The sequence below is a fragment of the Podarcis vaucheri genome (assembly GCF_965113315.1).
Source record: "Podarcis vaucheri genome assembly, chromosome: 7".
NCBI lineage: Eukaryota > Metazoa > Chordata > Lepidosauria > Squamata > Lacertidae > Podarcis > Podarcis vaucheri.
In genome coordinates, this window is record NC_138765.1 from 52,604,149 (window position 1) to 52,627,443 (window position 23,295).

Consider the following 23,295-nt stretch of genomic DNA (forward strand, 5'->3'; position numbering starts at 1 on the left):
ATCGACATTCCAAATCTAGCAAGAGTGGGTTAGCTTCAACAAGGTTTGCTGGATCTGTGTGGAACCATTTCTAATATTACAGACTTAATAAATAATATGTTTTCTTTACAATTCTCTATACATATTCTCAGGAATCTACAATTTTGCTTACCATGGTGAGTGCTCCACCACCTTTTTGCAAGCTTGCCATGCCCTATGTTTACTCCCATCTTTTGGGTTGGGCAGGGGGCAGGGATTTCTCTATTATGCAGCTGGCTGTGTTTTAGAGGTACTGGGTGCAATTGTGGGGACATTCCTACCCCTTCCTGGAAACCTGGGGTTTGTATTGGCACCACACTTCCCTGGTACAGTCATACTTGGGGTTGCGAATGCTGCGGGTTGCGCGTTTTCGGGTTATGGACACACCGAACCCAGAAGTACCGGAACGGGTTACTTCCAGGTTTCGGCGCTCACGCATGCGCAGAAACACTAAATCGCGCTTTGCGCATGCGCAGAAGTGTTGAATTGCGTCACACGCGTGCGCAGACACAACACCGTGGGTTGCAAACGCTGTGGGTTGCACACGTGCCTCCCGCACGGATCATGTTTGCAACCCAAGGTTCCACTATACTTGAAGGTATGAGGTGGAGATGGAGGTGGGACTTGTTTTTTGCATCTCCACACAGCGCAATTCCAGGAACAAACCAGTGTCCCAACTCCCAGCTCTAAGCTTAGGGTTAGCAATGGTAGCAAGAGAGTGTCACTGCTTCTTTGCTGCATTTTTGAACAAGGTTTTCCCCTTGTCAAGGTCTAGGTGACCACAGATGGGTGTTCGCCACTAAGGTCAGCCAAAATTTGTGAACTCTGCTTTTCTTGAACTTAATTCTTTCAAATATGCAATGTCATAATGAGGCATAAAACAGCCCAAGTGTTTTGTGAATAGCATCTTTGGTGTGTTCAGAAGAGGAAGTCTCCAAGGCTTGCAGGAGTCAGCTGGTCCATATGTCCAGAACTGAAGCATCCAAACTCCCGCCTCCAACATCTGTACAGCCAACTGCCCTGAAGTAGGAGCCTGGATTGCTGTTGTGGTGCTTCTCTGCAAACACTTTCTCCTCTTTATTGAAGCTGCCAGAATCTGGCTTCAATTTCAAACAGCTCTTTGTAAATCAGTTCAGTCCTGCCATATGGAGGGAGGCAGTCACACATTTCAAGGCGAGGGGAAAAGATAGATGCAAATGATGAAGGCCGCAGCCCTCTGCATGCCAAAACCCCTTGGAATCCAGCAGGCTTTGCATTTGAGTGAACGTGCTCAGGATTGCGCTGCATGTTCTCTCCAACTGTAGTTCTGTGGAAAACCATATGGACTGGCAACTTGATATAAACCATGGGTAGGCAAACTGAGGCCCGGGGACCGGATGCGGCCCAATCGCCTTCTCAATCCGGCCTGTGGACGGTCCAGGAATCGGCGTGTTTTTACAAGAGTAGAGTGTGTCCTTTTATTTAAAATGCATCTCTGGATTATTTGTGGGGCATAGGAATTCGTTCACCCCCCCCATATAGTCCGGCCCCCGACAAGATCTGAGGGACAGTGGACCGGCCCCCTGCTGAAAAAGTTTGCTGACCCCTGTAAACTCATTAAACGTTGCTGTCTGGCATCTTCCCATTTTGCCCCCCTGTTCTTGCTTCCGTGTGGTGTCACTGACTAGTTGCAGTTTGAAACAAGTGGTGCAATATAAGGAAATGAATAACTGGCAGTGGTGCATTGTACGCTTGCCTCCCCCAGCACATTTACCACAAGCTGTCCATCATTCAAGAATGCAAAATAAATGAATTTAACTTTCTAGTTATTTCCTACTAGCAGTTTTCTTGGTTGTTGGTCGCAAACAGAATATTGTTCCACTCAATCATGCAGAATATTATATCAAGAAGCCCCTCAGTTCCTAGAAAAACAAGAAATGGAAAGAAGTGGTCTTAAACATGGTTTGCTCTAAATCATTTATTATAATTTATATTCATAAAATTTGTATATCACTTTTCACCAGTGAGATTGTCCCAAAGTGGCTTCATTTGCTCTTCAGTGCTCTCTCCCATTTGGTTTTAAATTAGGTTCTCCTCTGTTCCAAGGAGGTAGTCAATACAGGTTTAATATAAGTACCTCTGTGCTCTTAATAACTTAAAACGTGCCCCTCTGATCAGAGCAGAGTTCATCTAATCCAGTGTTCTCTTGGTAACCAGATTCCTCCAGGAAAAAAACCCCACCATCTAGACATGGGGGCAGCAGCACTCTCTTGTTGCTCCCCAGCAATTGCTTCCCAGAGATACTCTGCTTCTAAAAGAAAGGATCCATTTAACCATCACAACTAAGAGCCATGAATAGACCATTCGACTTCCATGAAATTGTCTAAATGTGGCACTCAGTTGGATAAATTAAGTGTATGCTATACAGCATTTTGTGTGTGCTTTCAATAAGCTTCACTGGATGACCCTGAGTTCTAGTATTTTAAGAGAGGAAGAAAAGCTTACCCAACTCCTATTCATTTCAGTGGTCCTTGTGCTGGAGATCTTCTTAAGGGATTGAGCCCCATTAATACAGAACCTGACCAAAATCTAGGAAGCCATAACAGCATTGTTATGCTTGCCTTGATCTGTTCATCACCATCTCATATCTCTGCAGTTCTGTGAAAACTGCTTTGATGGAAAAGCAGCTAGAGCATGTGGATGTGTTCTGAGGGGTGTCTGTGTAGTTTTGAGTCTCTTATTTTCTGCTTGTCCCACTAGTTGGACACCCACACCAACCTCTTTACAGTGGCTCATTAGCCCATCTGTTTTTACTGCTTGCACAACCTTTTCCTCATTTGCTGGGATTCTCATCCCTTCTCAATCTTCCCAGTGATGTGTGCTGTGCATCTTTTTTTATGGTGATGTTTGCTAACATACAGTACAACAGTGTGTTCCTTTCAAGCTTTGGAAACCTACTATTTTTTCAGTTGTTTTTGCCATACTCAAAACTTTATCCAGCCACTGACTCTCTGCCTTTTAATTTACAATGAACACTCGTACTGCCAAGTGGTGAAATGTCCTTGGCAGTGTAGGCATAGTGATATCTTAAAAGACACTAAGCGGTTGATCATTGGTTCAGAACTGTAGCTATTTCTTCCCTTGGAGAGGCAAGAGCCCCTCAAGATATGGGTCCTGGCCAAGAAGCTCATTTTTGCAGGTGGTAGGGGTCACTGTCAAATGCTTTGTGCACCTACAAGAGATCCAAGTGGTTGTATTACAACTCCAGTTTTAATTGCCCAGTTTTCATTTTTGCATACCTATGAGCGGAGCTTGGAGTATATGATTTATAGCAAGTAGCGCTAGGTCCTTCGTAGACTTTGTCATCCTCCTGCTTCTTCCTGTCTTGCCTTCTGTTGCAGCAGAGGGACAGGGACTGAGTTATTGGGTACCTGACAGGATGGGGCTCTTCTTATTGCAATTCCTACCTTCCTCTGTGGATGAAAAAGCAGGTGGGAAAAGAGTGGTGGATGAATTTCTTTGCATCCTGGTTTGTGCTAGATCGTTATGGCTGTAGCGTCTGGCATGTGATTTTTCTCTTATAGGATTTAGAAGTCAGAAGGCATCCCTGGAATCACTTAATCCCTGTTGTCATTGAGAGAGGAAAAACAGTCTCGCCGCTGAATGCGAGCTGTTGCCTTGCGTGAGAATTAATGTACAGCTCATCTGGAAAATACATTGCGTGATTCAAGGAAAGTGATGAGTTCATGAACACTCGTAAATTGAATTCCAGAAAGTTGCATTGCCCATTCTTTTCAGACACACTCTCTTTGTCACCCTGAAAGAGTTAAACCATCAAGAATTGGAGCTGCTGGTACCATTGTTGGCAAAATGTAAATAATTTTACGTATCCATTGGTTTTCTGTCACGCCAGGGCTTTCCAAAGCCGCAAGCTCCTTTGGAAGGGGAGAAATTTGTGTTGTTGATTCCTAAGTTAGTTTTTCTTGGCGGCACATAGGGTGGCTTTTGCCATCCAGCTGGAATTCTGTGATGCTGTGGAAAAGAGCTTATGTAACAGGATGTCTCAAGAAGGCTTTTACATTTTTAAGATATATATTTATGGGGGGGGCGGGAGCAAGAGCACACACAAATTAGTGGGGGGTGGAAATATCTCCCTCAGTTTTTTCCATCTACAGATTCTGAGATGTCAAAATTGAATCAGGTTTCCTTTAAAAATATAAACATTGTTTGTTTACTAATTTATTGCTACAGACTAGAAAGTCAGACTTGACAATGTGCAAGTTGCCGGTACATTAGTGATAGGTTTGTTGAGGTACTTGTTTTGTTTTTAAAAGGTGTTTTATCTTGGTTGAGAATACCATAGTGCAATTAGATGAGACAGTGGGAAATACATGGTAGGATCTCCTGTGATTTGTTTTCAAAAAGAGAAAATCAAGCTGTGGGACACAGATTTGATAGGGAATGATAAACACACGCGCACACACACACACAGTTGGCACAAGAAATTTTGGTGCCTGAGGCGCATCCCCACCCCACCCCACCAGGGAAGAAGGGGTGAAAATCTACATTAGAAATGTGTGTGTGTGTGTGGGGGAGATCAAATTAACCTTGCTCAATGGTTGAAGTGGAAATCAAAGGCCATTTGGGGGGTGAGGGCTGCTTTGAATCACACTGGATGGGTGCAGTGCCCAGGAGACCCCAGAAGGCAGCCCCCCCATTTTTTCCTTAGGAGTGGGAGGAGAGCAGTAGTGCCTCCTCCTTGCCAAGAGGCTGCTCTAGAGGTGGCATTTGGGTGGGGGCTGCTGAGGAGGAGGCAGATCTGACCTCCAAGGAGGATGCTGCAACTGTTGCTGTTACTGTGGCAGCAGCAGTGGATGGTGCATTCCTTAGAGGCCAGATCTGCTGCCCCTGTGGCTACTACTGCCTGAGATGATCACCCTAACTTGCCTCATGGGTGGGCCGGCCCTGCACACACACACACACACACACACACACACAACATTACTGGGTATCCTATGACTATCCGTCTGTTTGGCTGTTTCACCTTTATGTGCAACCACATGTGCCATTTGAAAAGGGGTGAAAAGCAAAGTTCACACTGCAAGCGTTTATGTACAGATTCAAAAAGTCCTTCCAGTAGCACCTTAGAGACCAGCTAAGTTAGTTATTGGCATGAGCTTTCGTGTGCATGCACACTTCTTCAGATATCTGGGTATCTAAAGAAGTGTGCATGCACACAAAAGCTCATACCAATCTTAGCTGGTCTCTAAGGTGCTACTGGAAGGACTTTTTGATTTTGTTTTGACTACGGCAGGCCAACATGGCTACCTACCTGTGTCTGAAACTGTGGAAGTGCACAGATTGTCTTTAAAAGTGCCAGCTGCAGGTTCAAACAAAGTAAATAAGTTTGCTAGTTTCATATTTCACTTTAGGCTTTGCCCATATTCATCCAGTTGCACTTAGGGATGGGAATGCACATACAGTGATATGTACATTCCATTGAAAGTAATGCAGTGTATTCACACAGCTGTGTATTCATGTACAGTCTGTGGTTTTTCTCCCTCTCTGCTTAGCTTGCACAAGCGTTTGCACACGTATCTTCTAATGATTACTTCCCCTCGCATTCCCCAGAAAGGAAATTTGAGGGGAATTGGACAGAAGGAAGGTTTGGAGTAATTATCCATATCCATAGAGCCACCAAGTGCACCTGATGGATCCCTTGTCAGTGAAGAACAGCATAGCTTTGGTCAGGTTGGATACATAATAAAAGTTATATAAGTGCTTGAGAACACTTTCATCCTTCAGAATGATGGGTGGAAACAGGATTCCTCAGATAATTTATGAGCTTTCCCTTCTACCTGCTACCTAAATCCCATTTTGAAACTGCCAAGCATAATATTGATTGGTTGTTGATGGTCTTCCTTTTCTGTCTTCTGCTATTGGACATTCTGTCTGTTCACCTTGGTTCAGTGATCATATATGCATCTGGAATCTCTCTCTGGTTTTGCTGAAACTTCTGGTTCTTTCTCTTTGCCCTTATACTTGTACTGATGCTACACTTCTTCCCAAAATTGGTACACAAGTCTGCAAGACCACTAGATGTGGCCAATATGTGCCTTCAAATATTTAATCATATACCAAGAAATCCTGAAATCCCTGGTGGAGCTTACTTTTGAGTCGACATCCTTCTGAGTAAGATTGTTCTGTTATGTTCTCTATCATATTCCATTATGACTGGGGGCGGGGAGGACTACACAGGTAATCCATTTTGACACAATGCCCACTCTTTTGAACTTATGACATGTAGAAGAAGCATTCCTGTGAATGTCAAATAATTGCATGAACCTGCTTTTAGACAGCAGATGAGAAGGTCCCTCCCTAGTCTTGATAAGGTTAACAATGTCATGAAGCATAGGTTCATGAGTTTTAGAGGGCTATGCTGTTCAGATTCCTTGAAAGAGAATTATGTTTGCGCGCGCGCACACACCCCACACCAGTTTTGGTATAAACTAAGCAACAAATACTTGCAATGCACTAACAATTATTCTCTTCAAAATGATTTCAATATGAGAGTGATGCATGACCAGCACGGAAGAATTGAAGCCTCCAGGCAAAGGACCAGCGTCAGCCGTGTTTATGCCTCTTTGTTTTTTATTATTACTATCTACTGCTCTCTGAATTCTATTGTCAAATGTTATTAGTTTAATATAAGAATTTGTTATTGCCTTCTATGTTCCTTCTTAGCGTAATTTTCTGTGTAACAGCTGTTGAGCCTGACCAACTGCTGCTTCTGGAAGGATTCTGAGTGTAAAAAAATATATGAGAAAGGCCCTGCAGGACCAGGCCACTGGCCCATCTAGTCCAGCATCCTGTTCTCACAGTGGCCAATGAGGTGCCTGTGGGAAACCCTCAAGCAGAACCTGAGTGCAATAGCGCTCTCCCTTTCTGTGGTTCCCAGCAAGTGGTCTTCAGAAGGATTACAGCCTCCAGCTGTGGAGGACAGAGCATGGCCATTGTGGCTAGCAGCCGCTGATAGCCTTATCCTCCATGAATTTGTCCAGCCATTCGAGTTGGTGGCCATCACTGCCTCCTTTATGTTATCCACCCCAAATCTTCCAATATTCAGCTTCATTAGATGTCCATGTAGTGTTACCTACCTCGATCTACTTTCTCCATGCCATGCATAATGTTAAAAACTTCTATCACTTGCCTTAATGCAGAATAGCATTTATAGGTGCTATTGTTGTATTGTTCACGGGAGCATTTTACATTTCATTCAGATGGACAGTATGCTCAATATGGGCATGAGGCCTGGATCTGTCAGCATTTTCTATCCTTTGGAAAGGGTTACCAAAGTGCTATGTAGGACCAGAATATTTACCCATTATTATCCATTCCGGAGCCCTGTTCGCATCTAGAAGAAAACGTAACTAGCGACGGCACGTCTGCACACATGCACGCCGCTTCTCGCCACTTCTGCGCATGCACGTGATGTCATTCTGAGTGTCTGCGCATGCGCAAGTGGCGAAACCCGGAAGTAACGTGCTCCGTTACTTCCGGGTTGCCGCAGAGCGCAACTCGAACGCACTCATCCCGAAGCACATTCAACCCGAGGTATGACTGTCCTCTGACTGGCAGCAGTGGGGCTAGGGTAGAAAGAGATTCCTCCCATTGCCTGCTGCCTGATCCTTCTAAATGAAGTCTTGCTGGGCTTTCAACCGGAGACCTTCTGCTGATCCCTGATGCTGGCTTTGCCATCTGCATATAAAGGATATGCTCTACTGAGCATATGCAGTCCTTTCCTGAAGGGAGGAAGCTCACCACTCTCGCTATTGCCCTGGGAGTCTCATTCCAACCTCTCCTGATGTCTAAATCTGCAACAGAAACTGCGTCCCCGTATTTCTCTAGCAGAAAGAAGTACAGAAGTATCTTTTAAAATATGCTTTGCATTCCCTATGTATGGTGTGATGGTGGAATCCAATTCTCGGCCCCTCAATTCCTGGTGTGATCCTGGCCATTCCAATGTGTAGCTCTGCCACATGTAGCTGAGACATGCCCTGCTGTAATTTCTAGCAAGAAATTGGCCCGCTTATTGTGGGTAATGTGACATGATGCTTTAATTAAAATAGCAAGATGGGTTTTAACTGGGAACTTCTGAAATGCTGACTGTGTCTAATGCATTAGTTTTCCATTTATTTTTTTGATAGTACTCTCCTGGAAGCTTAAGCCATGGGTTCCTTCCACATTTGCTGTGGTCGCTCTCTTTTCAGACTTGGCCTTTGTTTATACTATTGTCAGCCCTGGTGGAGCTGGCTGCAGTCATTGCTGAGGCAAGCATTGCCCAGTGTTGCTGTTCCTTCCTCTCAGTTGCTAAGGACCCCTCAGCTGGTATCAGGATGTAAGACCTGCTTTTGAAAACAAGGGACACTTCCTTGCATTTATCAGTTCTGCAACTGTTGCCTAGTGAGGGCAATATATTTCTCTTTATACTGGGCTAGGATGGGTTGGTTGATCAGTTTGAAGGGACATGGAATCCTTTCTTCTGCCATGTGGAGGCAGCTGCAGTGGAGCAAATGTCATGTGTGCCACAAGTGGTAGCTGCTTTATGTTCACCAGGTAAACTGTGGGAGCATTTTGTGTGGGGCAGCGTTTGGGTACAGGGCCTTGCAAAGCTGTCAGAAGCTCCCTCATCCTCAGTCTGGCCCATCTAGCCCATGCTCTGATTTGCATTTTCTCTCCAGGGTCTCCTTTAACTGGACTAGAGCCTGGGACATTATATATGCAAAACAAATGTTCTGTCACTGAGCTATGAAGTTGCCCAGAAGAGTGGTGAAATTTCCTTCCCTGGAAATTTTGAAGAAGAGACACTATGTGCAGTTCTGACAGGCCTGGTGCTCGTCTAAGGCATCCTGCTGTTGAGGGAAACTGGCTGTAGGCATCATCATGCTTAAACTGGTTTATTAAACATTCCAGAGAACTGTAGTTTAGTTCTTGGCATTTCGTACATAGAATTCTCAGTGCCCTAACTAAACTGCATTTCCCATAATTCTTTGGAAGAAGCTGTGTTTGCTAAACTTATAAAACATAAGTTTGTTGTCTTTTTAAAAAAAATGATATTTATTAAGCATTTTAAAATTATAGAAAAAACAAAAAGACAAAGAAGAAAAAAAACAAGAGAAAAACAAACAGCAATTAAACAATACAAATCGATAAAAATCAAAAGCAAAAAGCAAAACCAAAACACATAACACATCAAAATCAAAAAACAAAAGTAAACCACAAAAATTTAAAAACAGATCCAATAGTCTCAAATCCTTAACTGTCATTGCCTTATTTCATCGACCTCCTCACACCTCCCTTTTTTGTATTCTAGTTATTATCACAGCAAATCCTTCCCATTTTTCATAATATTCTGTCATTAAATTACCTTAATCTATTTTAACCTTATCTTACTATAAAAAACCCTAAAACTTAAATCTTATTTATACCAATTTCTCATAACCATAACATATTCTTGCATAGTTCTTTTTAACATTTCTGCTAAAGCCAAATAATTTCGTTCCAACATTTTTCTAATACTCATTAATTTTAAAAAACAATCCTAAATATTTTTTTAAAAAAACTTTCTTCCAATCTTCATCCAACGTCTCTTCCTCCTGGTCCCGGGTTTTGTCAGTCCTTTCTATCCCATCCATCTAGTTCATTAACCTGGTAATCTTATGTCCGAGGCCCTTAAGTCTCTTCCATGTCCCTTCCGCAGATCTTCTTCATATTTATACCTGTACTTTACTTTGTCTCCTGGTCCTTTCACTCGTGGAAACTCCAACTTGACAGTATTTTTGTCCCTTCTCGACAGATCAGCCCCTTTTCCATAGTCCACACTGAACTCCATGTGGTATTTAAAAGCATGTTTCAAGGTCCCTCCAGAGTTGAGGACCCCCACAACCCCAAACTCCTCACGGCCCATTGCCAGACTTGAAAAGTCAAGACATCCCTGCATAGGGGGGTCTATCCAGCCCCCCATCTCCAAGCCAAACAAAACTTTATCTCTCCAAATCTGGCTTTTTCCAAGTTCATTTGTCAGATCCAACAACTCATGTTCCTGCTGGGCCACAGCTCCCTCCATCTCTGCCACCCGAGGTCCAGCAACAACCTCCTCCCTCATCTGATCTGTCAGAGCACACTCCTGAGTTGATTCCTGGGTGGGCTCTATATAGATACCCACTACCTGTCCAAAATTTCTAATCGCAACAGTCATCAAATCCGTCTTCTCATGTAACTGTTCCAATAAAGCACTTGTCTTGCAGAAAGCACGCACCAGAGCCTCTGAATACATTGTTATGCAAGGTCAGAAGTCTGTTCCCACGATCTTAATTTGTTTGCAGCTGCGAAGCTCCCCAGTTCAAATTTAATAACAGTTTCACAAGCTCCCTCTAGGGGAAGAACTTTTATTTGTATCAATCTCTTTTCTTTTTTTTCCTTTTTTAAACAGCAGATCTAACAACAAAGTTTCCTTTTTCAGATATTTTGTCAATATTTGTTCCTTTAAAATGCGAAAGAGAACAATGGAATCACTATGTTTCTCTTCTTTTAACTGTCTGTCAAAAACATTTGTCTATAGTCAATGAACTTCCCAAAAACATCTGTCCTGACACCCCGCTCCCAGGTTCAAGATGGTGGAAAATTACTTTTCTTTACACTCTCTTCTGCAGGTTTAAACAGTCCGGAAAAAATCCCCCCTCTTCTCCTACTTCCGAAGGGGGTTCAGTAGTTTTAGATGATGAAAGTTGATCCTTTAGAAATGATTTTCTAAACTCTAGTTTGCCATGTCTTTGCTTTGATCTATCTACAAGAAATGGAAGGCTGACTTCCTGTTTAGACCTTCCCGCTTCAGTGCCAAATTAAGAGGAATTTCTTAATCCAATTTTCCATTCTACTCACAGATTGTTGTTTAAAATCCAATTGTCCAAATTTAATCTGCTCACGGGTAGTTGTTTTTGTAGCCACATTGTCCCAGGAAAAAGGTAGCGCTCTCCGGCAACGGCTGTGCGGCTTCGCTTCATGGAAGAAGCAGTGGACTCTCAGCACCGCGCCACTAGCCCCTCTTCGCTCCGGAGCCCGTAATTGGCTTCCTTTACGAATTGGGGGTGCGCAAAAGGTGCCCGCCGAGTCCCATGGTCACAGGCTTCATCCGCCTGTGATTTTTTAAAGGGTCCCCACTTCGCTGTAGTGGAACAGACCCGTTTTCCGTGGAGCTAGTCCCTTCGGATCAGAGGGAATCCGCCATTACCGATGGCGCCACCCCGGAAGTCCCAACATAAGTTTGTTTTCATATGAGCTCTGAGTGCCTTTGTGCTGGGTATGCAGGTATGATCCATATATGTACAAAATGGAAGTGGCAGAAGTTGGCTTAGGTGGCCATCACATGTTTCTAAATCTGCAGCCCATTAATTGAAGCCCACAAACTAAAATATGGATTTTGGCATAGTGCATTTTTTTTTTTGCTTTGCAGGTCACCTTTTCTATAAGTTTGGAATCACAGAGTCTGACTGGTACCGGATCAAGCAGAGCATAGATTCCAAGTGCCGGACAGCTTGGCGGCGAAAGCAGCGAGGCCAGAGTCTGGCGGTGAAAAGCTTTTCAAGACGGACACCTTCCTCATCCTCTTATAGTGGCTCAGGTAAAAAGCATCCTCCTTTGCTGGAAATTAGCAAACTTCTGATCTTCCTTATTTAATTTTATTAGGGTTAACACTATTCTAAAAAAACCAAAACCCACTTTCCCTTCAAACAAAACTTAGAATGTGAAAATAATTAAGAACATTGTCAAAACACAATAAAAGAGCACGTAAACAACAGCAATAACAAGACAGCTCCTTGCTGCTGATGTATCCACGGCTACTGTTCACTGCGACTTGCCACTATAGACCACCTTTCTCTTCCTGGAGAAAAGAAAAAAATATTGAGAAGCTACATCAGGAAGTGCATTTAGATATGTTTCATTTGCGTTTTCTTCATGTCAAATTTAGGAGCACTTTTTTGTTTGAACAGCCCCTGCTAATATACAGGGGAGGGGGAACTATTATCACTAAAAGTAGGATCTTGCAGTGTCTAGTAAATACAGGCCACTAGATAAAGGCTGTGAGTGAGTGAAAGTTTTTATCCTAATCGTATGTGTTCCTTTTGTTAAATGTACTGCTGCTCCTGAGGAATTACTCCTGTGGATGAGCCGAGGGTTGAGTGGGGTTGGTGGGGATATCTGAATAAAGGATCCCTTAATACTGCATTCCAATCGAGGAAGCATTTCTATCATGTATTGTTATTTTGACCCCTGATTATTCAATGTCAAGTTTGTTTACACTATTTCTAACTTGCCCTTCTCCAACTCGTCCAAAGTTCTGCCATCTGTCTCCGCTCTCTCCTTTCCACAATGTGTTTCTAGAGGGTATTGTGTGTGTTCCTTTTTTGCCCACATCTAGTTCATGAATGCTTCTGCCATGATAAATCTGTTAGACTTTGTGTTGCAGGTGTTTCATGGAACAGTTTATATTTATCAGTGGTTTCAGTTTATAATAGGAACCGAGTCAGGCACATTTTATTTATTAGTATATGCTTAATTTCATTCAGAAAAAAACTTTTTCCACTACCACCACCCCTCCAAGAAATGTACACATTCTCACAAATCTTGTGAGCTGCTCAGCTTTCTACATAGATTTAAGCATGAATGATAAATGGCAAAATATTGACCGAAGGAATGTCCTCTCGGGACCCTTCTGGCTCATGCTTATATTAAAAGCAGGGCTGTGGGATGTTTGTATATCATATATTAAAAGCAGGGGTTTGGAATGGAGCCGAAAAGAGAGGAAATAAGTTTATTTGCCCACATGAAGGTTTGGGTTACATGTTAACACTAACCACTATATAGTAGGCAAGGAATGACAAAATCTGCTTTTGCTGGAAAATTCTGATATATGATCAACTTGATAGCCTTTACCCAAATGACAGCTAATTAGCACTGTGTCCTCACTGACTATATCTATTGTAATGGTTCTAGGGGTTGCTTGTGCGTAAATCGGTGCCACACCTGGCTGGGTTGCCTGAGTGAACCCTTTCTGTCTGGACAGCCACTCGCCCATGGCTGTCTCAATCGCTGGCAGAATCCGTCAGTGGGCATTTCTTGAACTTCTTCCAGCAAAGAAGCTCTTTGACGCCTAGTCTCTGCCTAGCTTCCCTGCGCGGAAGCCTTCTGCACAGGGAGGGTGTGGGCATCGGAGGACCCGTGCTCTCCCCATTGGTTCCCGGCGAGGAGTCTTGGAGCCACCTCGCCTATTCCCCCATCTGCCCCCCCTCTCCACTGGTGTTACGCTGATTTCCTTCCCCAGAAGATGTGCTGCTTCTCTCCCTCCCGGGACGCTCTCCGGAACCCCTCTGGAGCCCTCCCTCTCCCTCTGGCTCTGATGGCAGTTCCCTGACATCCATGGTGGGGATTTTTCTTCTAAGCTTCTACTTCTTTGCTTTGTGGATCCAATAGGCATGTACTTATTTGTCTGTGCATTCCCTTGATACATACACTGGAAAGTCTTTTTATCTGTAGGATGATGTTGGAACCACACACCAATATGGTCCTATTAGAAGTGTACCAAGAGGAAACTCACCTAGGGGTGGCCCTCTCTCCAGCTACAAAAAAGACACCACAAATGTGCCACTGAGACAGTTTGCAAATGGAGCATGTCGGTTTTTCATTTTCTCTTCCTGCTTTTATTTATTTGTTTAGTTAGGTGAAGGCATATTAGACAACTGATAAAAAATGGCAAAATGTGGGAATTAAAACAAAATAACAGCTGCAGAATTAATGCAGCAGCATTAATTTTAAAACAAAAATTTAAAAGGTATGATTTGCATTTCCCCCTAAAAACTTTAAAGTGATGTGCACAGGGGTGCTGTCTCTGGGCGTTGGGGTTTTAGTGGGAAAGGCCCTGCTTCTTGCTTGAAGTCTTCTATCGCCTGGTCTAAGCATGTAGCAGAATGGAGTGGTAGAGTGCTGAGAAGAGAGAGTAGACTCTCTGGTTTAAAATGCTGCACCTTCCCCTTAACAAAAACGCCCTGCAAATAGAAGGCCCTCTTTCCATAGAAAATACTTACCACACAACTCACAGCTAAACCATGGCATTTATTGCTACATGATGTGGGGATACCAACCATCTGGATGACTTTAAGAGGGGATTCGACCAAATCCACGAAGGAGAATAAGACCCATGATAGCCCATATGGAGCCTCCAGGTTCAGAGATGACATACCTCTGAATCAGTGGCTGGTGGACACTGATGAAAGAAGGCCATTGCCTTCATGCCCAGATTGTGATCTTCTCAGTTGCTGCTGTTTGTCTGCCATAGGAAGTAGGATGCTGGACAAGGTGGACTTTTGGTCTGACACAGCAGAGGTTCTTCCATTTATTAGGAGTGTAGGAAGCTGCTTTCTACCAAGCCAGTCCACTGGTCCATCTAGATCAGTAAACAGCATTGTCTACACTGTATTGGCAGTGGCTCTGCAGACGGGAATCCTTCCTAACCCTACCTGCAGATGTCGTGGACTGAACCCGTGACCTACTGAATGCAAGGCAGGTGCTGTACCACTGAGCTACTTGAAGCAAGATATGGTTGCTTCTTGAAGAGCAGGCATCCCATGCCATGTAGCAAACCACTTTGGAAACTACACAAGTAGCTTGTACCATGACTGTGTGTGTGTGTGTGTGTGTGTTTTCATGGTACTTAAAGAGAAAAAGTAGAAAGTTCCACTGGGTCTGCCTGTACCCATGGGTGTACCTATAATAGAACTGTAAAACCTAATTGCTGTTTATCAGGTCCCACAATTCACCAGTCAAGTTTGTGAGCCTGCAGGAGACCAATCTGATGGTTGTAGATGTGCCTTGTGAAGTGGAAGCTTCTAGCACTGAAAAAGAAGCTGGGAGCACCTGAGAAACCATGTGAGGGGTACTCCCTGCATTAAACCTGTGTGAGTGAAGTACACCTTTTTCAGGTGCAAAGTCCCAGATTCCATCCCTAGCCATTGCTGCTGGAGGATCCCAGGGTTACATAAGACCTTGAAGAGCTGCTGCAGTCAGAATAGACGACACTGGGCTAGACATGCCAATGATCTGACTCAGTATAAAGCAGTCCTTTTGTCACAGTGCCAGTGTTCTGTTATAGTCCACTTCAGATCAAAATTTGCCTGCCTCACTCAGTTGGTAAGGCTGATGTTGACTCTCCTTTTTAGGGCCCATCCTTTTATCTTCCAGCCAACAAACTTGTCTTTCTGATGCTCACACAAGATAAGGGGGGGGGGGAATGATGGCTGAGTATAGTAGTAGCATTTACTTTCTGTGACCAGTTTTGGTATGGAAAATAGTTGTTGAAACAAGAAATGTTTTGGAAATCTCACTCCACCCCGAAAATGAGCCTGCAGGAGAACAAAAGAAATGGTAGCGATCCAGTTCACAGAACAATTTTAAACCCAATACATAAATAAAAGCAACAAATGAAAATAGTTATTCTGAATGTGTTTCTCTTGATGTGGAGGGATGGCTGGATTGGGCTCTAACCAAATGGGCTCCCTGCCATGATTTTAATGGTCTGCTGCTGCCCTATTGTGTAAAGGGGGCCTAGTTTATTCTTTCATAGGACTCTAAATGATCTGTAGCTTGGAACAGCTCTATCCTGTTGACTGGCAGAAATGAGGATAAATGTGAAAGGATGTACCTAACGGGATGATGGCAAATCTGATAGCCCGAAGCCTGAATCTCAGACCTATAAGATTGTTCAGTACAGTACAGGATCCCCATGTTCCAAAGGGACAGCCATGTTAGCCTCTACGGTGCAGCAGGACTTGCTTTTTAAACCCTGGTATCAGGCCCTGGCCCTAACCTGTATGACTGGTAGACCTGGGGCAGATTGAGTAACAAAGTGTAGGACTGCTCCCATACTGGTCCCAATTGGCAGCCATCAATCATGGAACTAAATTGAAGAAAAGCTAATGTGCAATTCCAGGCAGAAAATGCCCAATGAAAATAATGCAACTCCCCACCCGCCTTGCTGTCATGTCCTTCCTCCACCCACCCCACAAGATGTTTATTAAGGTTGCTCTCTGTTTAACTGACTGAGCAAGTTTACAACTGTCACAAGATTTACTAGTTTATTCTCATAGTAACCAGAGCTGGGTTACCCCCCGCTCGCCCATTTCTTTTGGCACAGTTGCTCTAAAAATATTGCTTTTTGTGCTGGAGGTATTGATTACTGTGGTTTGGGCTATGTTCCCCAGAATCAGGCTTCTAGCTTCTGCCTTTCTGTGTGTTTTAGTTTTGTGTTTTTCCTGATGGGGGTGGCAAGAGAGGCTGCTGGAATTATTTCACCAGGTACCCTTTCCAATAGCACATTTTTAAGAGCCAGGAACAGGGCTCGGATTTGGGATGCTGCTTTCCTCTCCATCTTTTAAAATTTGCTGTTGCAGGCACCCCCAAATTCCCCAGTTAGGTTTGATATAGCTCTGTGTTTCCCCGAATTCCCTCTAGTGAGATGTGCTCGTCTCCCACCCAAATTAAAACTGGAGCCAGTGTGGTGTAGTGGTTAAGAGCGGTAGTCACGTAATCTGGGAAACCGGGTTCGTGTCGCCGCTCCTCCACATGCAGCTGCTGGGTGACCTTGGGCCAGTCACACTCCTGTGAAGTCTCTCAGCCCCACTCACCTCACAGAGTGTTTGTTGTGGGGGAGGAAGGGAAAGGAGAATGTTAGCCGCTTTGAGACTCCTGAAGGGGAGTGAAAGGCCGGGTATCAAATCCAAACTCTTCTTCTTCTTCTTCTTCTTCTTCTTCTTCTTCTTCTTCTTCTTCTTCCTCCTCCATAAAAAAAGTGAGGGAGTGTAATAGACTCCCTCCCCTGGTGCCTATATGTGGGATCCTGTGCTGGGAATGCTACCTTCAAGGGCTGGTAATTCTGCAGCATGAAGAGTAATTGGATGACCCAGTCACACCAAATGCACCAGACCCTCCAAGTGTCCCTATTTTCCAGGGACAGTCCTAGATTTACAAAAGCCCTCCCAGTTCCTGATTTGATCCCAGAATGACCCTCTTTTCCTTAGGCCATCCCTATTTTCATAAGAGAAATGTTGGAGGATATGAATGCACAGATTCAGCATATAAAAAGCCCACTGACAGTGGAAGCTTCTTGAAAGGAGACAAGACTGGAGGAAAGGAGACTTAGACTGAGTCACAGTGGGCAGCCCGGACTCAGAGTCTTTAGTGATGTTCCTAGCACACTTGTCTGCCCCTGTAGAAACGGTAGAAAGAACTGCAATGCCTTAGGGCAGGCTTGTATTTGAGCCATCACCTGGTCACTTTTCGTCAGCCTGAGGATCACAGAGTCAGGCTGTTGCTACAACTCTGCTTCCTTCTTTAACATAGAGGCAGGGTTACAAGAGAGCAGGATGAAGTGACATCAGGGAGTGGAGGAACCTGGGGCAGTGTGCAGGAAGGCAGATGAAGGGCAAGCTGGTGATAGTTCTTTTGCTAAATTCATTTTTATAAAACATCTGTGTGAATGGAGCTGAACTGCCAGCCAGGACTCATTTTTGCAGCTGAAGACACATGTCAGCTATGCACAAAGCTGCTCTTGGTCCAAGAAACCAACTTTACCCGTTTACTAAAAGGAGATGACTTTGAACAGACGTGGGGTTTGCCATGGTTTTGAGCAGCTGATTAATATCAGATGGTCTTGGGAAGACAACTTCTGACCTTTTAGATTTTATGGGGTTCTTTCAGCCCCTACATAAACCTTTAGAACGATTAGGCCTAGATTATTTTAAGAGGCAATGAAGAAATGGAAAAATGGAAAAAGCTATGTGGCAACAGCCAGAGGTTTCGTCTTTGGGGTGAAGAATGTTCATATTTTCACAGTTTGAAAGCTAAAAACACTCACTTTTGAAACAGTTACAAACTACTTTTGTCTGACAAATCTTCCTGTTCTGACTTTTGAAGGAGGTGTACCTTTTGGAGACAGGCCACAGAAGTGTGTCTATGTCTACAATGAATATTTTTCCAAAATGTTTAAAACTAGCTTGATGAGTATCATTTTTTAAATGAAACAAAATATCTTTACCCTGGCTTAGTTCTTCTAATTCATTGGGGCCCTTGTTTTGAAATGAGAATATTTTAAAGAAATCTGACTATTGCAGTTTTTCTCTCTACTTCGTTATCCTCTATCTGTAGAAATTCAGGACCTAGTTTGCTAAAGGGCTGTTTGATTTTTGGCTGTTCCAACACTTTACTGGAAAGAAGGATGCTGCAGATATAAGCTTGTTACCTGCATTGCCACAACAGTGTTCAGTTGGGTTTTTTTTGACACTGGCCCAATGTAATTTCTGTTTTATAAGCAGCACATTAGAATGTTTTAAATACAACAGCTCTCCTCCAAGCCATGGATTTTTCAGTATATCAAAGCCGCAAAAGAGAGGCCAGATTGCTTACATTTTGACGATCTGTAACTATGGATGTGTCCCTTCCATTCAAGCTGCCTGCAGTATTCATATTCCTTTTTATGTTGAAAATAAATAAATTTTACTTCTGCCTAGCCTCACAGGTTTTTTTATGTGGTGGTGCATCCAGCAATTATGCATGACTGATGATTTTAGGGTTTAGATATGGATAAATCCTCTCTTTCCCTTTTCTATCTAGGGCCATGACATTGCTGACAGATGCTGAAATTCTGTTTATAAGCAAACTTGCTTCTTTCGAGATGTAGTTGTGAATGCATGACTTTTTTTTAGTGTTATGTTTGCGGCATTCACCAGTACACTACTTTAACCCGGGAGATGTGAAAATAGTGTTTAAACATCTGTAGAGAAGCAGCTGGCCAGCAACAAATATGGGTCTCTTTGTGTTGTTCCATTACAAACAAATTTCAGTGCTGCTTTAATGTGCTGTAGGTCTTGTTACTCAAGCACATTCATGGATTAATGGGACATTACTGGTCAGTAAGTAAACCTGTTGGGAGTCTCTTTTCCCAGGAGCACAGCACCACCAAAAAATGCAGTTTGAACATGGGTTGGGAGCTAGCTCAATGCCGAGGATAGCTCCATTGTCTGGCTCACACTCATTATGATAAAAACAATGGCTTAAAATGGCATTATAAAACTCAAAACAGGCTATGCTGGTAAATCCAATTTAGAAATATACTAAAATGTAGTCTCATGTCCTGCCACCAATATATGTTTGCCCAAACAGGAAATACTTGGTTTTGGAAGATGCCTGCTGGAGCATTGCAGCTTCATTGCTTATTTTAATGGCATCTGTTTGGTGCATAAATAGCATGACTTAGTATGCTCTTCTGCATTGTTTTGGTAGACTTCAGGTTGTGAGGAACATATCCACACATTTGTGTACATGTATACTGTACACAGAGAGAGAGAGAGAGAGAGGGAGAGAGGGAGGGAAGGAAGGAGAGAGATGCATGTAGTTATGGGACTTCCCCACAGTACAATTTCACGCTGCTACAGAATGTAGTTCTGAGATAGTAATAAGTGAATGTGATGTGGAAACATTTTCTACATGGATTTAGAAACACAGGGGATCTGACCATCTCTCTTTATTTTGGAATCTCTAACAGATTTAGAACCCCATTTTAATAAAAATGAGGAGTCTAATAATATGTCCCATAAGCTGCTTGAAAGCATCTCCTGCTTTGCATGTAGATTATAGGTGATGCATTCCCTTCGCTTCTCCTCTTCCAACTCTGTACTGAGGCAATATTAAATACTTGGGTACTTCCAAACTGGCAATCTTTTTATGAGTGAGACACTTTTTTATGCTATCCTTCAGTTGTGTTGGGAGTTTGGCACCTATTGGGAGGAGGGAAAAGTGGGAACATTTGAGATTATAGATTTGGACATGCAGACTGGCCAGCTGTTAAGTTGTAGGGTGGGTTTGAACGGCATATTGGAAACATGAAGTCACAACTGGATGGACTCAAAGTAATCAGTGCATTGAAGAAAAAAAAGGGGGGGGGGAATAAAACTTACTTTCCAAATTGGAAACTATGTTAATTAATCTGGAACCATTCATAGGTTAATAAAGCAGAGCTGGTAGAAACGTGAACTTACAGAAAGTTTAAGTTTATGCAGCTGGGTGAAAAGGTGCCGTATAATTTTTATCTCCCCGGGAAGTGTTTTACTCAATCAGTCAGTCTATCAGACATCATCGGCTGCACACATTTTGGTTAGCCCTTTTCATTACAGATGAAGGATCAATCCCTTTCTTTTAACTGCAGTTCTAGAATGACCAACAGCACCTTCCTCATTTTCTTCCCTGCAGTTTCCAAGTGTTCTTAATGGCCACAAGCAGACAGATTCCTAATGAATAATGCTGAGCTTTGGTTTGTTTTCCAGAGAGTGCTCAGAGTACCACATCGGCACCAAATGAAATTCAGGCCAACCAGCCACAAGCGCTTCACTACGCCCTGGCCAATGCCCAGCAAGTCCAGATCCACCAGATAGGAGAAGATGGCCAAGTCCAAGTAGTATGTACTCATTCTTTACAATCTCTTCTTGTCTCCTGAGCAGCTTTCAGTTTTATGTACTTGCAGCTTAGCTTCAACTTTTCCTTCCTTCCAAAAATACTTTTTTTGTTTTGTTTTTAAATAATGTATATTCTGCTGCCAGTTGTACACATGCAAAATATAGGTGCACCACTGATATGAATAACTAGTGATTTTGTGTGGATATATGAATTTGCAAGCAAATGATCACCTACACTTTCCAGTTCTTCCTTCCACATTCAGGGCACATTCACAGGGGATTATGCATTTGTACCCCCAGCCCCTGAAGTACTAGCAGTCTGGAAATCCATTTTAGATTCATTTAGCCTCATTTTTTCCAAAGTGTGTTCTGAAGCATTTTTCAACATCTGTTAGCTGAATTCCTTACATGTGTATCCATTTAAATTCATGTATATAAGCAAAGCTTATAAACATTGACATTAAATTCTTCTTTCAAAAAGTTTAAATAAAGTTAACACTTTGACCCAAAACCCACAGAAGACAGGAAGTTTAAAAGTTAAGCGTGACACTCTTGCCATTACTCAAGCTTTTGTGTTTCTTTTTTTTAAAAAAATGATTGCGCTGGTGGGCCATGGAAAAGCTTGCATTGGCTTCTGTAGCTTTGCTTCGTATCATTAAATCAAATGCAATGTTGCATGGAACTTAAATATGATCCCCACAGTTAGGTGGAGGGAATGCATACTTCGCCTACTGATATTTTCATAAGTTTCCAAGTAGTGTAGTTTTCTCCAGCAGTGGCGAATGTGATTGGCAGACAACTAGTTCACTGCGGTTGGCTGAGTACTGTCCCTTCTAGGTCCAGCAAGAAAGCTCTCAATCCTTGTTGATCCCACTTTAGTCTAAAGCAGGGGTCTGCAACCTTTAAGACAAAAAGAGCCACTTGGACCCATTTCCGAAGGGGAAAAAAGCTGGGAGCCGCAAAACCACTGCGACATTTAAAACAAATATATCTCTGGAGCCGCGATCTGACAGCGGGCGGGAAGGTGACGTCGGGATGGTGCGTGACTAACGCATGCACCGCCCCCATGCGACGTCACAGCCAGTACAGCGCCCGCCACAGTGGGGAGTGTCGGGGCACACAATGCGCCTCCTCCCCTCGCTAGTATCCGCCCCGGAGCCGCGGCAAAGGTGTAAAAGAGCCACATGCTGCTCCGAAGCCGCGGGTTGCAGACCCCTGGTCTAAAGCTACCAGGCCAGTTCAGTAATCCCCTCACTCATCCACGGACTGCGGGGTGGTTTATCCATTTGCGTGATTTGGGGCTTTATTGTTGTCCACTATATTTACATGTGAGGATTTTTTAATAAAAAAACAACCAATAACAACACCTGGGTATATATGACCCACATTTTACTGCTTTTCTGTTTTGAAGTTCATTCATTCTCAGACCTGTGATAGCAGCAGTGCTAGCATCTCCACTTAGAACCAGGAGTGCCAATTTGCCCCCACAACTGTGGGTGCCAGAGATCATGGTGCTATGCAGCGTGCATGGCCCCGGCACCGAAAATTGTGGGTGCCTGGCCCCTTCATGGGGATTTTTGTGGGTGCTCAGGCACCCAGGGTCCCAGGGAGTTGGCACCTATGCTTAGAGCTGAGATGGCCACTTGTTTTCTGATGGCCTAGAGACTGGCAACATCTGAACCTGATGGGAAGGTATAGAATATGAGTGGCTCACAGTGTGAGGAACATCCCTCAGGTGTGTAGTTTATGTGCAGCCATTTTGAATGAAGCTGGCTTTATATTTACAATGAGCCACTTCAAAAGGCTGTACATTCTAGCCAGAAAATATTCAAGTCAATCCAGTACTTGAAATTGCTTGTACATCACAGCACTAAGAACTAGACTGGAGTATCTTCCCTCTGATTATTTTACTTGTACATAATATTTGAAGGTGTCCAAGATAACAACAAAATAGGTTTTGCACACATGAATGAACAAATGTTTTGAATGAAGAAGACTTTTTCATGCATACCATGGAAAGCCCTTTTCCATGTCCATCATGATCCACTGAGAATGTCATACTGATTATTCCAGTTCTGTGCCATATTCACATCTTAGGGATAAACTAGCCACCTTGAGCACCCTTGGATGGAAAACTGGAGTATAAATTTACCATGTTGAATAATAAACAAACAAACAATATGAAATGGTTTTTAAAAGGACCTCCCATTTAGTTTGCTATTTTTCATAGCAACCTATTCAGTTCAGGACTATGGCACTGAGTGAGGATTAAAAACAAAGAACAGAAGCACATTTTTCACCCTTGCTTGTTTCTCAATGTAAACCACCCCTCAACATTGCTATTTGCCTGGGGTGGGTGGAGGAAGAAACATACAGGTATGGAAACCTTCCTTTTTCCCACCTCCTTTGAAAATTTTGTGTGACTTGCAAACAGCTTAATGAGATTAAAATAATAATAAAAACCAACCAACCAAACGTTTTGAACATTTCCCCCTAGAAGCCAGTAAGAGCTTATTATTGTGAAGGGAAGGCGATTTGATCTCGACATGGATTGGATCTGTGGTCTAATTTTATATACAGTTCCTATTGTCGTTTTGATACTTTCGGCATGCTGCTTCTCCCTATAAATAGACAGTTTCCTTCCAAAGGAAATGAAACTGTTTGAAATAGAAGGGCCTGTGTTTCTTTGAAATTCATGTGCAATTGTTGGTACGTTATAATATAAGGAAGGCCTTTGACA

The 23,295-nt window shown here is 43.2% G+C and overlaps 1 protein-coding gene across 3 annotated transcripts in view; it reads left to right on the forward strand.

Moving 5' to 3' along the window:
* Nucleotides 1-23,295, forward strand: part of BANP (BTG3 associated nuclear protein) — a 154,320-nt gene that overhangs the window by 59,840 nt on the left and 71,185 nt on the right. For all 3 annotated transcript variants that reach the window (XM_082229210.1, XM_082229209.1, XM_082229211.1), the window contains 2 exons: nucleotides 11,510-11,677; nucleotides 20,427-20,557. In XM_082229210.1, coding sequence (XP_082085336.1) covers nucleotides 11,510-11,677; nucleotides 20,427-20,557 — 299 coding nt within the window. The remainder of the gene's footprint in view (nucleotides 1-11,509; nucleotides 11,678-20,426; nucleotides 20,558-23,295) is intronic.